Genomic DNA, 18,930 nt, shown 5'->3' on the forward strand with positions numbered 1-18,930 from the left:
TATATTAGTGATTTAAAAAAAACAGGGTAACAGACCAAAGAGAGAAAGAGAAAGGAAGATAGAGGGAAAGGGAGAAAAGAAGGTGGGAAGAGGGACAATGGAGAGAAAGGAGAATTGGAATAAGGAAGATTGAGGGAGATAAGGGAGATAAGGGACAGGGATGGGTGGGAATGAGGAAGTGGGGGGGGGGGAGAGAGAGAGAGAGAGAGAGAGAGAGAGAGAGAGAGAGAGAGAGAGAGAGAGAGGTGGGGATAAATGATAAGGACAATGAAGAGATAAAAAGACACTACCAAAGAAACAAAAGAGACATACTAAACAAAATCTTGCACTGAAGTGCAAACTGGCTCCAGAAAAGAAAAGGAAGGCATCTATGCTTATAAACTCTAGACACATGCTTTGAGTGAGATGCTCATAAGTCTCTCCAGTGTTGTTATTCAATAATTTTTTCTTTTCTTTTATTGAATACTTTCTTTATTTACATTTCAAATGTTAGCCCCTTTCCTGGTTTCCACTCTGGAAACCTCCTATATAATCCCCCTCTACCTGTTTCTATGAGGGTGCTCTCCCATCCACTGACCCATTCCCTCCTGCCTCCCTGCCCTGGCATTCCCTACACTGAGGCATTAAGACTTCACAGGACCAAGGGCCTCTCCTCCCATTGATGCCCATCCTCTGCGACATATGCGACTAGAGCCATGGGTCACTCCATGAGTACTCTTTGGTTGGTGGTTTAGTCTCCAGGAGCTCTGGGGTCCCGGTTGGTTAAAATTGTTGTTCTTCCTATGGGGGTGCAAACACCTTCAGTTCCATCGGTACTTTCTCTAACTTCTCTACTGGGGACCCCATTCTCAGTTCAAAGGTTGGCTGTAAACATCCACCTCTGTATTTGTCAGGCTCTGGCAGAGCCTCTCAGGAAACAACTATATCAAGCTTCTGTCAGCATGAACTTCTTGGCATCCACAGTAGTGGTGGGGTTTGGTAACTGAATATGGGATGGATCTCCCAGTGGGGCAATCTCTGGATGGCCTTTCCTTCAGTCTCTGATCCACACTCCATATTTCCTCATGTGAGTATTTTGTTTCCCCTTCTAAGAAGGACTGAGGCATCCACACTTTGGTCTTTCTTCTTCTTAAGTTCCACATGGTCTGTGAATAGTATCTTCCATAGTCCAAGCTTTTGGGCTTATATTCACTTAGTGGATGTGTGTTTTTTATGATTGGATTACCTCACTCAGGATAATAATTTTCTAATCCCATCCATTTGCCTTTGAATTTCGTGAAGTCATTGTTTTTAATTGCTAAGTAATACTCCATTGTGTAAATTTATTGTATTGTCTGTATCCATTCCTCTGTTGAAGGTCTTTCCACCTTCTGGCTATTATAAATAAGGCTGCTATGAACATAATGGAGCATGTGTTTTTGCTATATTTTGGAGCATCTTTTGGATATATGCCCAGAAGTGGTATAGCTGGGCCCACAGGTAGTACTATGTCCAATTTTCTGAGGAACCGCCAGACTGATTTCCAGAGTGGTTGTACCAGCTTGCAATCCCACCAACAATGGAGGAGTGTTCCTCCTTTCCCAAATCCTCACCACATCTGTTGTCATCTGAGTTTTTGATCTTAGCCATTCTGATTGATGTGAGGTGGAATCTCATGGTTGTTTTGATTTGCATTTCCATGATGACTAAGGATGTGAACATTTCTGTAAGAGCTTCGTGGTTATTCAATATTCCTCAGTTGAGAATTCTTTGGTTAGCTCTGGACCCATATTTAATATGGTTATTTGTCTCTCTGGAGTCTACGTTCTTGAGTTCTTTGTATATTTTGGATATTAGCCCTCTATCAGATGTAGGATTGGTATAGATCTTTTCCCAATATGTTGATTGCCATTTTGTTCTATTGACAGTGTCCTTTGCCTTACAAAAGCTTTGAAATTTTATGAGGTCACATTTGTCCATTCTTGATCTTAGATATTAAACCATTGGTGTTCTTTTCAGGAAATTTTCCCCTGTGGCCCTGTGTTCAAGGCTCTTCCCCACTTTCCCTTCTATTCGTTTCAGTGTATCTGGTTTGATGTGGAGGTCCTTGATCCACTTTGACTTAAGCTTTGTACTGGGCAATAAGAATGAGTCAATTTGCATACTTCCATATGCTGACCTCCAGTTGAACCAGCACCATTTGTTGAAAATGCTATCTTCTTTCCATTGGATGTTTTTGGCTCCTTTGTCAAAGATCAAGTGACCATAGGTGTGTGGGTTCATTTCTGGGTCTTCAGTTCTATTCCATTGATCTATATGAGTGTGTCTGTACCAATACCATGCAGTTTTTGTCACTATTGGTTTGTAATCCAGCTTGAGGTTAGGGATGGTGATTCCTCCAAAAGTTCTTTTATTATTGAGAATAGTTTTTGTTATCCTGGATTTTTGGGTTTTCCAAATGAATTAGCAAATTGCTCTGTCTAACTCCGTGAAGAAATGTGTTCAGATTTTATGGAGATTGCATTGAGTTTGTAAACTGTTTTTGGCAAGATGGCCATTTTTACTATATTAATCCTGCCAATCCATGAGCATAGGGGATCTTTCCATCTTCTGAGATCTTCAATTTCTTTGTTTAGAGACTTGAAGTTTTTGTCATACATATCTTTCCTGCTTCCCTGGATCCTGGGAGACCGAGTTGCTCCAGGTGTTTGGACAGATAGTGTGGCCTCCCCTGTGATCCTGGACATTTCATAGCATCTAAGAGTCAGGCTCCCTGTCGTTGTTGTAGAAGTGGGTGCAGACCCAATGTCCCAGATCTGTTCTGAGTGCATAGAGCACCTGGGAGTCAAGCTTCCTCTGGGTGTTGTGGGACTGGTTGTGGAACCAGCACCTAAGGCCTGCTCAAGGCACAGGTTCAGACCATTCAATCCTTCTTTAACCTTGCCTGTTAGTGCTGTAATCAAAAATCTCAGCCAATGCATAAAATACTGAAAGTCAGAGCCAATAAAAGAGAAGAAAGCTAAAGTCTATAGTGAGATTGGAAGTCAAGAGCCAATGACTATGAAGAATTGAGATGTTAGGAAAGAGTTGGAATTTGTTCTTATGTCATAATTTTGGGGATTGCTAGACATAGGAGGATTGGCATGTCTGAATCAGCCTTTCCTAATTCCATACTGTGTGTGAGAAGAATCTGTTGTGAATGGCATAAGAGTGGAAATAGAGTCTAATGAGGAAGCTCATAGAATGCCGTCCCCTACAAGGGAAGACATGAAAAGAGGAACAGAAATGAATAGCAAATGGGTGAGGCACTGCATGGCATGTAGGGATGAAGGTGACACATCCATAGGTTTGTGATTGATTGTCTTTGTCTTGGTAGCAATTTCGTGCATGTGTATGCATGGTTGTGTGCATGTGTGCGTGCATATGTGTAAATTGGTGATGTTATGTGTATTCATTATGAAGAAATGCTTTGTTGAGGGACAGATAACCAGTAGAGATGACTTTCTTTTACACATTACACCAGACAGGCTATACCAGATTGGTTACCAGTGGTAACAAGTGTCACAAGAACAGTGGACAGGGTCAGAACATTCAATGATAAGAACCTATCACTGTCCCTGGGGCAGAAAGGGTAAGAGGAGGACATTACTGTATGCAGTGTATGCGATAGACAAAAGAAAGATAGAGTTTGGACCACTGACAGAACAGTAGTTGAGCTGAAGAATACAGGAGTTGCCATTTATCCATCTAATACTTCTGCAGCTCTCTGAATCCTAAAAGTAACCACCTTTGGGGGAGAAGGGTCCCAGATGATATTGTTAGTGTTGAGCAGGCTGTGGACCAGGCCAGTTGCTTAAGAGGAGAAAACTATAGGGCATAGTCCAGATCACACAAATGACCTCTTTAAAAAGTTCAACAGAGAGAAGGGTGGAGATATCCATTTGGAAGCCATGAGTACTTCAGCAATCATATGCCATGGCATGAAAATGTTCTGTTTGCTTATTTACTTCATCTTGATTCAAGATAGGCTCAACTGGAAGAGGGAATCTCAGTTGAAAACACTTCCATAAGATTGGATTGTAAGCAAGTCTGGGTGGCATTTTCTTGACCAACAATTCATGTGGGAGAGTCTAGCTCACTGTGCACAGTGTTATTCCAGGGCCAGAGGTCCTGAGTGATATAAGAAAGCAGGCAGGGAAATCCATACAGAGCAAGCCAGTAAACAACACTCCTCCATAGCACTTCCTGCCTCTATGTTCCTGCCTTACTTAAGTCACTACCAGTGATGCAGGGTCACCTAATAGTTGAAATACAACTTTCCTCCCCAAGATGCTTCTGGTCATGGTTTTATCATGGCAACAGAAGCCCTGTTGTTTTAGAAACAACATCCTAGCTGCTCAATTTTACCCAGGAAGACTCAGAAGGCAGATGCTGGAGTGAAAGCCTGCTAGCTCAGAGAGACAAAGAAAGCACACAGGTGACCATCCTACTGCACTGATATCCCAGAAGGAAAAAGTTCCTTCTCCTTCTCTATACTGTCTTAAATTACTTCCAACTCAATATTCCTACTTTCTGTTTACTTATTCTCACTCCCTGACAGCTGATCACTTGCTTTACCTCTTTTTTTTTTTATTAATTTGAGTATTTCTTATATACATTTCGAGTGTTATTCCCTTTCCCGGTTTCCGGGCAAACATTCCCCTCCCCCCTCCCCTTCCTTATGGGTGTTCCCCTCCCAACCCTCCCCCCATTGCCGCCCTCCCCCCAACAGTCTAGTTCACTGGGGGTTCAGTCTTAGCAGGACCCAGGGCTTCCCCTTCCACTGGTGCTCTTACTAGGATATTCATTGCTACCTATGAGGTCAGAGTCCAGGGTCAGTCCATGTATAGTCTTTAGATAGTGGCTTAGTCCCTGGAAGCTCTGGTTGCTTGGCATTGTTGTACATATGGGGTCTCGAGCCCTTTCAAGCTCTTCCAGTTCTTTCTCTGATTCCTTCAACGGGGGTCCTATTCTCAGTTCAGTGGTTTGCTGCTGGCATTCGCCTCTGTATTTGCTGTATTCTGGCTGTGTCTCTCAGGAGCGATCTACATCCGGCTCCTGTCGGTCTGCACTTCTTTGCTTCATCCATCTTGTCTAATTGGGTGGCTGTATATGTATGGGCGACATGTGGGGCAGGCTCTGAATGGGTGTTCCTTCAGTCTCTGTTTTAATCTTTGCCTCTCTCTTCCCTGCCAAGGGTATTCTTGTTCCCCTTTTAGAGAAGGAGTGAAGCATTCACATTTTGATCATCCGTCTTGAGTTTCATTTGTTCTAGGCATCTAGGGTAATTCAAGCATTTGGGCTAATAGCCACTTATCAATGAGTGCATACCATGTATGTCTTTCTGTGATTGGGACCTAGGGTTGACTTTATTTAGCTCTAGGACTAAGCCACACCACAAGTATTTGTTTACAGAAAGCAGAAAGCTCTCAGGGTAAAGGTATGCACTAGGCTTGAGACATCCCACAGCAAGCTTTTCAGTTCAGTCTTGGAGTTCATAATGTATGAAATATCCTAAAACAAAGCCCTAAGACAGCACGTCTTTAAATTTATTTGGGTGTCTACGTGTGCACATGTGCACAAGTGCTTTGGAGGCCAGAAGAGAACATTGGATCCATAGAATTGCAGTTCCAAGAAGTTGTGAACCTCCCAGTGTAGGTGCTGGGAGTCATATCAGGTTCTCCCTAAGAGTAGGAAGTGTTCTTGCCCTCTGAGCCATCTTTCCATCCTAAGTGCAAATATTTGTTAAGCTCTTACTTTGTGACAGGAAGTCCACTTCCTTTCAATTGAGACTTAGCTCATTCCTAACAACAGAACCAAAGGTTAAGTGCTGTTAGTGTTGTGCACTGAATAGGTAACTAAGCTAGGTGAGGTAAAACTATTATTTAAGGTCAAACTGCTATTGCATGCCAGATTCAGAAATCAGGGGTCAGTTTTTCCTATCTCAGGGCTGCATCCAGAAACCTCCCACCACATAGCTTCTCTGTGTGGGCGAATCAGATGTCCAAACAGTATGGATAGGTCACATTATAGTTTTAAAAAAGCCTTCCTCTTTTTTACTTTTTTACAGTTCCTTTGAACAAAAACAATTTTGACAAGAATTCATCAGAGAAGGTATTCCACATTTCAACATACCATTTTGGATATTGCTTTTGATTAAGACTGTTTGCAGACTAGAATATTAGTAACCCACATACTCTCTCTGCCTCAAAAAGAGTAGACTCACTTTTATCTGGAGAACAAAGCTCAATAGAAACACTTTTTAAACTTTTCTTAATTCATGAAACATTTATCTTCAAGTCAGGTTTTGTTATAGCGGCACAAATGTGGTCAGTCAGCATTTCCATTATAACGGGGACTACCAGGGCTATTCAAGGAAGCCTCAGAGACTCACCTTTGAATTAAAACTTGGCACTCAGAATTTGAATCCAAAAAATAGATTTTTCCTACCAATTAATCAAATAATTTAGAGATTCTCAAGTTGGAAACAGACAAAATGCAAAACTGTATGTGCAAAAAAGAAAAAAAAAACACAAAAAAAGTTTAAAGAAAAATCTTCCGACATAAAACTTTGTAAGGATGTTTAACGTTCATTGTACAAGTATAATATTATATTACGCTATAGTCATTCTCAAAGAAAATGAAGTTGAAAAGTCTATAAGTAAACATATTAGTGATTATAACATCTTATGCTTGGCCTGTTTGGCCTTGTGAATAATTTATTTCTACTCTGGGGATTGGGATGATTTGTGTTCCTTGGCATAATTGGTTTAAAGGGCAACAGCATGAAGAAACTGGATCAAAATAACAAAGGTGGGGAGCAGACCCTCAGAGACTGTGTGCTCTTTTATGAACTTGCAATTTGTGTGGGAAAGACTCTCAGTCCTGTGAACACAGCATACACTGATTCTGTTAAGAGAATTGACAGTTTAAGTTGCCACGCGCAATGGCAGCCATGAGCCCTGACTGCAGCTTCGTGACAAAGGGCTTCCAGAATTGCCTAGCTTAGGAAAGTACAAGAATTGCTCAATAACATGAAGGAACACCAGAGAATCTACCTTTAACATCTTATTTTGTAGTTTTTCTCTCTCTTCAGTCTTTTAAGGCTTGAAGTTAGTGAATGAGAATAGAACTTCTGTCCCTCACATCAGACCTCAGCCAGCTACCTGACCTTCCTTGGTCTTCCAGAAAACATACCTGCACTCTCCACTCTCTGGGAACTTGGCTCTGAGTTTTCAGTGTAGGAGGAACACTAACTAAAGCAGGTATCTACTCTGTCTCCCTACCAGCATATAGATTTCACTGTCTGGTAAGGCTGAAAGGGTCACTCTGTTTAATCACATTTGCCAAAAACTCCTTATAACAATAAGGAAAAATTTCCTTTTGCCTTCTGAAAGTTTGCTGAACTGAACCAATACAGACATTTCAACAGGAGAAAAAAAAACATGCAGAATTATTAAACTGTCAATTTCCAATGGAAGCTAAATACCTTGCTTGTAGGAAAGGAGGAATAGGTGCTTAGAGACTAGCAATGGCTTTGGGAGAAATTAACTGGGCCCAAAGAATAAATAGAAGTTGACAAATGAAGTCAGAGTTGGAGAGCAGAGAAGGCCATGTAAGAAGAGCTTCCTCGGTATGAAGTCATCCCCTTCCTTCCTGTCATTCCAGCGGAATCTTCCCTGGACAATGAGACCTTGGGAAAGATCAAAGAATGATGGCATTATTTTGGGGTAGCACTTCTTCGACAGATAACAGAGCTTCAGATGGCTCCCTCCTGTACATTACGATCATTTTCTGAGCCCCAATGTGTATCAGCCAAACTAAAGCTATCTGCAAACACACTCTCTGCATTTTAAACAAAATAGCTGTCTCCTCTCACTCAGGGTACAGGACACGAAGTCTGCTTCATTTTGTAACAAAGGTAGTAGACACATAGAATTATGCCAAACAATATTGGTTATTCATAAATGGCTTCCTGAATAAATTATTCAATGCGATCTGAATTTCAGAATTCCTAATGAGAATCTTGTAAACAATAATCTGGTTGTAATCTTCCCTGATTCTAAAGATGCTGTTTTCCAAATATAGTCAAGACTCTTCTTCGAACATAAGTTTCAAGATGAAAGTCTCCACATGTAGCTTCCTCACTGCTATGGGTCCAACCTTCCTGAAAACATTTAAACTGAAGCTTGGAGGTTTTCATATTTAACTTTGGTTACATTTTGGAACATCTGTCTGTCTGCCAGCCACAAAATAAAAATAAATGCTTATTGTGTAAACACCATGTTCTATAGCACTTAATATATGTAATAACAATATAAAAACAGATTGAAAATGTAAAATTCCATTCTGACCTTATAACTAAAAAGAAGAAGAAGAAGAAGAAGAAGAAGAAGAAGAAGAAGAAGAAGAAGAAGAAGAAGAAGAAGAAGAAGAAGAAGAGGATTCACACCCTCAGCCTCAGCAATGATGCTGCCAACCAACCAGACTCCCAGAGACTGAACCACCTAACAAAGAGTACACATGGTCAGACCCATGGCTCCAACCACATATGTAGCAGAGGATGGGGCTTTCCTGGCATCAATGGGAGGAGAGGCCCTTGGGAGGAGAGGCCCTTGGTCCTGTGAAGGCTTGCTGCCCCAATATAAGGGAATGCCGGGGTGGGGAGGTGGAAGGGAGTTGGTAGGTGGGGCAGCACCATCATGGAGGCAGGGGGTGGGGGAATGGGATGGGGGATGTCCAGAGGGCAAACTGGGAAAGAGGATAATATTTGAAATGCAAATAAAGAAAATATCCAATAAAAAAGAAATGTAAATAAATAAAATAACCAATAAAAAGAAAACAAACAAGTAAAAAAAAAAACAGACAAAAAAACAATTCACCATGGGATCCACATGTAGTGTTCCCTTACCAGCTCCATGGCCCAAATAGGAAGAGTACAGTTATAGTAAAAAGAGCTATACTGTGAAACATCGTGTAAGCCCGGCCTTGATCATTCTGAATGGTGCTTGATGGCACATCTACTATTCTACTTGCTATCATAAGAAGACATTTTTGTACAACTAAACATGACTTAAGTAAACTCATCTGTTTTATCTCCTAGGGTAAATGTGAGCAGTCTCTGTATGGCCACATGCACTCCGTCAATGATGCCACCTTCACACCTAGGGTGAGTTCGGTTCTCTCAGTGAAGACATATGATTCTTCACATGTCAAAATTAATTTTAATGAAAGTAATTTCCAAAGTAAAATGAATACTTCAAAAACCTGAGGACAACAAAAGAAGAATTAACTACAAATAGAGAAGTATGTCGAAATAGAAGATGGGTACAGAGCTTTACAGCTCACAAATTCACACACACACACACACACACACACACATACACACACACACACACACACACACAAACACATTAGGCAGTAGCATTAGAGAGGAAGAAGGCTGTAGTATACACCTTCCTCATAGCATTGTGTCCAGCATAGGCTTCAGCATGTAAATGAGTAGATGCTGCCCTAATTCTTTGCAGTTCTGGGGGTTCATGGTGTTGCATGCATCAGACAAATAGCCTAGGTCACCTTGGTTCTTTAATCAGAGTGCTGTTCTGTAGCTCAAGCTGTCTTTGAACTAATATTGAAGCTCAGCATGCTCTCAGACATATATATAGTAGAGTTCCCATTATATATATATGTACATATATGTATATATGTATATGTATGTAATTTCTCTTGCCTCAGGGCTGTGCCACCAGAACTGTGCAGAAGGTTTCATCTTTAAATGTAAAAGCTTTAATGAAAGTAAAAGAAAAATGAATGTAGACAATAAAAAGCAGTAGGAAAAAAAAACCAGATTTTCTTCAGTTTACTACAGATAGGCTGGTAAGAAGAACATTTTATTAATGGCTAGATGTATTCAGCTAGAAGTATGGTTAAGCTTTGCTTTGAGTTGCTAAGCTAATTAATGATATCTGTAAAGGAGCTCAGATAATCATCATAGGAGGATGCTTTAAGTTTGTACCTTCTCAGATGAAAGCAGTTTGAGTAGACAGATGACCTCTCAAGTCCCTCAAACTCCATGATTTAATTACATCTAACATCTTAATTCATCTCTATGCTCCCAGTAGAAGGAAAGAAAAACCCCTAATTCTTTATTCCTCTTTTCCAATTAGCCAAAAAGGAAATCTGATAGATTGCTCACTTCGAACCTCAAAATGACAGCATAGTCAAAATGCTGTTACTACCCTGCTGATATTACTCTTTAAGAAAGAAGAAAAGAACATTCTCTAAAAATTATGTCTTCTGAGGGAATGTTGAGTGCGCCAGCTGAAATTGTGCAGTTGTGCCTGTCACTGCTGAAAGTTTTAACGATGGGTGCCACCACCATTAGATTGTAACAGATTTGTCTCTGTATGGAACAGCCCATTTAATTGACTATAGTGAGCCAATTAGTTGAAAAATATATTATGGATCGGTCCTACTTACCAAGTAAAATTTTATTTCTAACAGAATAGTGAGATAGTTAAGCACCATGGGCCACATGATATAGGATATTTATGCTAAGACTTTATTAAGCCTTCTCATGCTCAAGGAAAATTAAATAGAAGCTGAAATGAAGTAATTTTATATTTCGTAATTCAGGCATTTTATTTTGGTGAGCAATATCGTGGTGAAAAAAGACCCACCATTCAACATTATGAATGGTAAATGGAATAAATATGGAAATGCTCAAATTAGATTTGCTAAACTGGCCACCCCAGCTGATATGCATTAATTGTATGCATTTCAAATGGCAGAGGATATGAAATGCAGGTGTCCAAAGTCAGAGTGAGTCGTTTGTTTCTGGTACATGCACTGCTCACAGGAGAAGTTACTGTTCCAGACCAGCATGTCAAAGACTTTCTGGAAACTCTCATTAATTGAGCTTTCCTAGAAGAACTTATTAAGTACTAAGAAATGGTGTTTTCAGTCAAGCATTTTGTGGAGCTTGGGGAGCTATGGAAGATGGGGAGGAAGCATTCAAGGACCCATAGGTGCTCATAGGACTCAACTACCAACCACAGAGCATGAACGGGATGGACCTCGGCCCTCTGCACATATTAACAGTTGTGCAGCTGGCACTCCTAAAACAGGAGCAGGGGGCATCTCTAACTCAGTTGCCTGACTTTGGACCCCTTTCTCCTAACTGGGCTGCCTTGTCTGGCCTCAATAGAATAAGATGTGCCTAAACTTACTGTAACTTGATATGCTAAGGCTCCATGAGAGGCTTCCCCTTTACTGAAAAGAGGGGGAGGATGGGTGGATAGGAGGGAAAGGGAAGGTAAGAGTCGGACACTGGGAGAGAGGAGGGGGGGAAGCATCAATCAGGATATAAGAGAGAGGGGGTATGTTTTGCTATGATGGCTGAAATTCTCTGAGGAAATTTTTAGGCACTTGTGTTAACATTTTGCTAATGCATCTTCTGTAACACACCTGTTAAGGAGTGTCAGGAGGTTGGGTTATAGAGAGTTCAGAGCACAGAGTCATAGTGACAGTGTTAACACTTAAACAAACATAGGTCAAGTCAGTGGTAGCAACTGTGTTTATACACTGCATAGACATACAACCAACATTTAATTACATATTAGCCTTGTTAATTGCTTTATGCCTCTGGAGAAGGCATTGGTGTTACATTAATACTTAAAATTGCATTTCGTTGTCTACACAAGCACAGTTTTAGGAAAATTCTGCAGTTTGGTATCAATAAGCAGACATCAAAGTTTAATAGTTGGGGCCAATAGTCTTGGAGACATTTAAAGAAAGAATTAATGCATATGGTCCTGAAAACTATTCAACTCAAATTTAATGTCATTGTTTATGAGAATTCTAATGCCTTCATTGGCGACTTATTTCTCTCTTAGAAGTAGGTATTTATTTAAATCCTATCTCCTTTTAAAGTATTCTGTAATGAAATATTTTAAGGAAACATGAATGTGCTTTGTTTTTCTGATTAAGTCCTTTTCATATATTTCATTAAAATGTAATCTTTTATTAAATAATATAATTTATGGTTTTAACTTGACACATAGTATATAAAGTGACATATAACATTTGTAGGTGATTCTTTTTAAAAATTTTTATTCTCTCATATATTATATCTCTACCACTGTTTACTCTCCCTTCCCTCTCCCTAGCCTCTTCCCCAACTTCCTCTCTCCTCCAGATCCACCTCTCTATATGCCCTCAGAAAATAGCAGGCCTCCCAGTGACATAACGAAGCACATATCATCAAATCAAGGCTGGACAAGGCACCCCAGTAGGAGGAAAAAAGGATCCCACAAGTAGGCAAATGAGTCAGAGACAGCTCTCTCTCTCTCTCTTTCTCTCTCTCTCTCTCTCTCTCTCTCTCTCTCTCTCTCTCACACACACACACACACACACACACACACACACACACACACTTCCATTGCTAGAATTCCCAAAACACCAAGCTGCTCAGACATAACATATATGCACACAACCTGATTGATCTCTGTGAATTCCCATGAGTTCCGATCAGTTGGTTCTGTAGACCCTGTTGTCATGGTATGTCCCTGATCCCTCTGCTTCCTCAAACTCTTTCCATTCTCCCTCAGCAGTACTCCCCAAGTTCCACCTTATGTTTGACTGTGGTTCTCTGCATCCTGCTGGATGAAGTCTCTCTGGTCTCTTTGATTTTGCAAGGTTCTGGTCTCCAAACATTCTTCAGGCAGAATGAACTGAAGGTCAAAGGTTTTATGTCTGAGGTGATGGCCCAGTCTCTCTATTTGATACCTTGCCTGGTTATAGAAGATCACTAGTTCAGGCTCTGGGCTACCCATTACTAGCAGTACTTGCTAAGGTTATATTCTTGCAGATTCTGTGCAGTTTCCAATGTATTGGGTTTCCACCTCGCCCCCGAAATGCCTCCAAGTTCCAGTCATTTTTCCTAGTATTTTTTTTCCCTCCTTCCCCACCTGATATTTCTGGTTCCCAATCCCACCAATGCCCAGTCCTCTAGCAAAATCTATTCTATTTTTTTCCTTCCCAGGGAGCTCCTTATCCCCCCCCACACACACACACACTTAAGGCCTCCTTGTTACTTAGCCTCTCTCAGTCTGTGAATTGCATCATAATTATCCTTGGTACTTGATGGTACTTGAGTGCTATACCCCTAATATCTACTTATAAATGAATACATACATACTGTGTTTGTCTTTCTGGGTCTGGGTTACCTCACCCAGGATGACATTTTCTAGTTTCATCCATTTGCTTGCAAATTTCATGATGTCATTGTTTTTAACAGCTGAGTAATACTTCATTGTGTAATTGTACCACATTTTCTTTTTCCATTCTTTGGTTGAGGAGCCTCTAGGCTGTTTCCAGTTTCTGGCTATTATGAATAATAAACATAGTTGAGCAAGTATCCTTGTGGTGAAATGAGGCATCCTTTGGGAATGGTATAGCTGGGTCTTGAAGTAGACCCATTTCCAATTTTCTGAGAAAATGCCATATTGACTGCCAATGTTTGCACTTCCACCAGCAGTAGAGGAATGTTCCCCTTGTAGACAACCTCACCAGCATGAGTGATCCCTGTGCTTTTGATTTTAACCATTGTGACAGGTGTAAGACGAAATCTCAGTCATTTTGATTTGCATTTCCCTGATGGATAAGGATGTTGAACATTTCTTTAAATGTTTCTCAGCCATTTGAGATTCATCTGTTGAGAAATCTCTTTAGATCTGTACCCCATTTTTAATTGGATCATTTAGTTTTTTGATGTCTAGTTTCTTGAGTTCTTTTATACATTTTTTATATTAGCCAATTCCTGTTTCTTTATATCTATTAATATAATATTTGAAGTTCTAGCTCGAGCAACAAGACAAGTCATGAATATAAAGGGGATACAAATTGGAAAGGAAGAAGTCAAAGTATCACTATTTGCAGATGATATAACAATAAGAATAAGTGACCCCAAAAACCCTATGAAGGAACTTCCATAGCTGATGAAGACCTTCAGTGAAGGAGATGTGAAATTAACTCAAAATAATCCATAGCCCTCCTATATACAAGTGACAAAGAGAATAAGTCTTTATGAATCAAGGCTAAATCATCAGAAAGGAAGGAGATGAACATTTATACAAAACATAGATAGACAATATAAGGTGATGAATGATTTAAAGCAACTCTGGAGCACCATAACTTGTGTGTGCCATCTACAGTATGGAACTGAGATTGGAGGTACTGCCAGGCGCTGTCTCTGCTGGCAACTGTTCTCCAGGACATCAACTTATGATTGACTGTGCCCAGAACTCCTCCAGTCACTTCAAAGTGCCCATTGGCTTCTTTGTCCTTCTTTTGTTGTTTTTATTTGCCTTTAAGTCATTCCTAGAAATTGGTCATGCAAAAGTTGGTATTTATTAAACATATCAATACATGTTCTTAACTCTTTGTCTATAACTAACTTCTCTCCTTTCCTTTGGGGTTCATTTCTTTTTACTGAAGAATACTCCCTGGTAGTACTTTCTGTATGGGAGAATGTGAAGTTCTGAGTCTCTGCATATCTGAAAATTCCATTATTTCCTTTACATTCCAATGTTCAGTTTTGCTCTCGGCTCTCAGCACTAGAGCTGGGCAGATATCTACTATTGTTGCAAAGGAGACTGTTTACCATGGAACAATTGATCTTTTGCAGATAATGTTTGACCTTTCTCTCCTACCTGTTGTAAGACTTTTAACACATTCTATTTGAGTTTCTACAATGCATCTACATATGGATCTGTTAGCTTTTTGCCTCTTTGCACCAGCTGATGTGCTGCTTTAATCTCCTTCCTACAATTCAACTAAAAGTTCTGACAATTGTTCTCTAAATATCATTTTCTTGTCAAGCCCTTCTAGGTTTTCTTTAGAAACATATTTATATTTTTGCTAAAACTTATTATTCAAAATCCATAACTCTCTCTCTCTTTCTTTCCCTCTCTCTCTCTCTCTCTCCCTCTCTCTCTCTCTCTCTCGCTCTCTCTCTCTCCCCTCCTCTGTGTGTGTGTGTGTGTGTGTGTGTGTGTGTGTGTGTGTGTTCATATGGAGGCAAAAGGTTAGCTTTGAGTGTTATTCCTTGGGAGCCCTTTGCCTTGTTTTTTGAAACAAAACTCTCATTTGTACCTGTGGCTCACTAATCCAGCTTCTCACTACCTGCTCAGTGATGAGATTAGAATATATGACACCACACTCAGCATTTTCCTTGAGTACTAAGGATCAAACATGTCCTCATGCTTATGTTGCAAAAGAATGGATTATCTGTTGTCCTCTGTGGAATCCGAGATTCCATGGGTCTCTGGTCTGGTTGGAAATGGCCAAATTGTTAAAGCTCTCACAGTGGAAGCCCGTGCAGGGTAAGCAACAGGGGTCCCAGGTCTTGCCTGCTATGGTGGCAGTGCCAATGCCAGCATCAGGGGCAGTGGCAGCAGACACAGCTGGTGACAACAGGCGACTCTGATTGGCAGCAGGCAGGCAGCAGCCATGACAGCAGCATCAAGGAGGGCAGAAGTGAAAGCTTCGTCTTCCAGGTGTAGCTAAGGTCCAGCAATGAGTGCTTCAGAAGAGAAAACCCTTTCCCAAAGTGTCCAGGGTCATTAAAACAGCCACTCTCAGATGATTCTCGGTGAAATACCGTATGTACTTTATTCTAAGTGGATAGGAACTTTACAAACATTGAGGAGTAGGGTGGGATTCAGGGGTAGTTGCTTCCCATTGGTTCAGTTTGAGGTGGTAGAAATGCTCTAATAGCGAGGAGAAGGGCGTCAGGTATTTTACCTACATAATTGTTAACAGTCCTCTCAGTGGAGTGTCGTGATTATGTGTTTCACAGCAGGTAGTTTGGTAGAAAGCTGGCCCCACACCTACCTTACTCAGTTTTGAGTTTCACAGGGTATGGTATCACTCAACCTTACTCTTCAGTCAGCTTCAGTCTTCACTCAACCAATCCTTCAGTCTGTGGATGACACTGTCCATTTTCCTCATAAATAATCTCCTCATCCCTGTGTTTTAAAAATTTTTTAATTCCCCACACATTAACTTTTGTGTCTGATTTGAACTAAATTTCCCAGACTTCCCATGACTTCTATGAAACTATGTATTTGAAATATTGGGCATTATCAATCATAGTTATGTTTGTACCCTAGTACCTTTTGGATTCTGACTTTACCATGCAAAAGATAAAGACATACTTATTAAGCACGACATAAATAACATAAATATAAAGCTGCAATATATAGTTTGGACTTTAACAAAGTTGTAATTCTAAAATTATTCTAAATAAAGTATGCAACTACTAAAATAGATATGCTCAATAGGAGTTGTGGTGGTTTGAATATACGTAGACCATGGAGAGTCTATTAGCAAGTGTGGCCTCTTTGAAGTAAATGTGACCTTGTTTGAGGAAGTATGTCACCCTTGGGGTAGACTCTGTTGTCCTATGCTCAAGCTTTACCCAATGTGGAAGAGATACCCTCCCCCTGGCTGCCTACAGAAGACAGTCTTTCCTGGCTGCTATTGAATCAAGATGTAGGCCTCTCTGTTCCTCCACCACTGTGTCTGCTTGCAAGCTGCCATGCTGCATGCCATCATGAGAATGGACTGAACCTCTGAAACTGTAAGCTAGCCCAATTGAATGTTGTCATTTATCAGTTGTCTTGGTCATGGTGTCTCTTCACTTTAGACTCAGGCAGACTCTTCTGACAAGGGCAAAAAGCAGTCACGTCCTGTACCAAACTATCACAAAGTCTTTAGGTCACATAGTAACATCCTTCCCCTCTGAAACCCTTTGAACCAGTCTCGCATGGTTCAAATCACCTACAATGCCAATGTTTTCTATATTTCTACAAGAATGACCCATTAAGTCCCACTTAAAGCATTGCACTGATTTTGAAATCTAAAGTTCCAACATCCACACTCCTACAAACAATAACATGGTCAGGCATCTACAGGAAAATGGCTGTGAAAAATTAGATCACGATGTGATAGAGGAGCTAAGAGTTCTACATCTTGATTTGAAGGCAGCCAGGAGAGGACTGTCTTCTGCAAGCTGCCAGGGGAGGGCCTCTCTTCCACACTGGGCAGAGCTTGAACATAATAAACCCCAAAGCCCACCCCCAGAAAAACACACTTCCTCCAACAAGGCTACACCTCTCCCAACAATGCCACGCTTCCTAACCGTGCCATTTCCCATGGGCCAAGCATATTCAAACTACCATAGGAGTATTTTTTTTTCTTTTTCATATTGGGATATGTTATATAGTTAATAGTGATAAGGATTTTTAAAAAGAACACTTACTTGTGCAGGATATACAAGTTCAGTTCCCAGCACCACATACAGTGGCTCACACCAGCTGTAGCTCTAGTCGTAGGAGATCTGGTACTCTCTTCTGGCCACCTTGAACATCCAACTCACATATACATACATACATACATGCATGCAGAGAGAGAGAGAGAGAGAGAGAGAGAGAGAGAGAGAGAGAGAGAGAGAGAGAGAGGCCAATCCTTTCAAAAAATGAATTTGATTGCAATCTGAGGCTTTTTCCTAAGTGGCTCCCATTGGGACACACATGCTTTGATTTCATTGTCTTTTTAAAGAAAATCATCCAGAAACAAGTATCTTGAATTGCCTGTTTCTGGTGTGTGTATGTGTTCTAACAGACTCAAGTACAAACAAAATGTGCATACTTTCAATTTCTGGCCATTTCATATCAGACTGCAATAAGTTAGGTCATAGGTCATGCAATCATTGATCCTGGGCAGCACAGGAATGTTAGGCAGAATTTACATACTACAGAAATTTCCATTTTATTTCCTTCTTTAGCACTCTAGCTTAATGTCATTAAGTATTTAGCTGGGCCAATAATACTGATATTTGATGTCAGTTCAGATTCCTTCCTGCACCTATATGATATATAAGTCAAAATTCTATGGTTTCTGAAAACTATAATCAGATCCTGTCCATCTAGGGAAATTGGAAAAATAGCAATAGAATAGAAAACTTATGTAACATGCTGTTTTATTTTATATAATATTTAAATGACTTCAGTGTTTCCACATACTAAAAAAACATTTTCGGCTTATCTTATACAATTTTTACTAAATATTTTATTAAATAAGGTTTAGTCATCTCCCCTAATCATCTGCCAGGAAAAGAATTTCTAATAAGAAATGAAACATTATGATGGTAAACAAAGGACAAGCTTATATACTGAGACCCCCAAAAAATCTAGAAAATAAAAGAATATTTTTTTCTCTTCTATATTGCTCTGTCCTTAGAAATATGCCAAAAAGGGGGGGGGACAAAAATAATCAAAAACAAAAACAAAACAAAACAATATCCAACCCTATATTTAAGATTTTATTGTAGTCGCCTGGCCTAATGCTGCTTGTATTCTAATGCTAACTTGGGGCCTCCAAGACTGGTGCCTCAGAGATAATAGAGTCTGCACATAAAGATGTTGAGTGACCCTGCTCCCCAGAAGAGTCTGATTGGTAAATAAGAATGCCAACAGCCAGTAGCTCTGCAGAAGAAACAGGTGAGTTTGAGGTTTCTCAGGCCTGGGGGAGAGGACTATGAGTAGGTGAAGGAGGAGGAAGAAACCACCATGGGATAGCAGAAGAACACGCAGGAGGAGGGAAGGAACAAGGACACTGCCATGTTATAAGGGTCAAGAGAGCATGGCCCTAAGTGCTGTCCAGTTGGAGTTAAGAGCAGTCCAAAGAGAACAGAGTTAATAGTAAGTAATAACTTGGTGTTATCAATAAATAAGTAGATTATAACAACAAGGAGGATAGGCAGCTTCCCATCTATTGTGCTGATAAAGACATACAGTAAATATAAAGGCTGTGAGTGTGTCTTTCTTCCAGGAACTCAACAACCAAAGG

The 18,930-nt window shown here is 40.3% G+C and overlaps 1 protein-coding gene across 7 annotated transcripts in view; it reads left to right on the forward strand.

Annotated features, from left to right (window-relative positions):
- Spag16 (sperm associated antigen 16) overlaps positions 1–18,930 on the forward strand; it is a 919,670-nt gene that overhangs the window by 652,303 nt on the left and 248,437 nt on the right. For 6 of the 7 annotated variants that reach the window (XM_063267621.1, XM_039084103.2, XM_039084102.2 and 3 more), the window contains one exon: positions 9,122–9,187. The exons of the other annotated variant lie outside the window; for it this stretch is intronic. In XM_063267621.1, coding sequence (XP_063123691.1) covers positions 9,122–9,187 — 66 coding nt within the window. The remainder of the gene's footprint in view (positions 1–9,121; positions 9,188–18,930) is intronic. 7 annotated transcript variants of the gene reach the window in all.

This window comes from Rattus norvegicus, chromosome 9, assembly GCF_036323735.1.
Source record: "Rattus norvegicus strain BN/NHsdMcwi chromosome 9, GRCr8, whole genome shotgun sequence".
In the NCBI taxonomy this organism is placed as follows: Eukaryota; Metazoa; Chordata; class Mammalia; order Rodentia; family Muridae; genus Rattus; species Rattus norvegicus.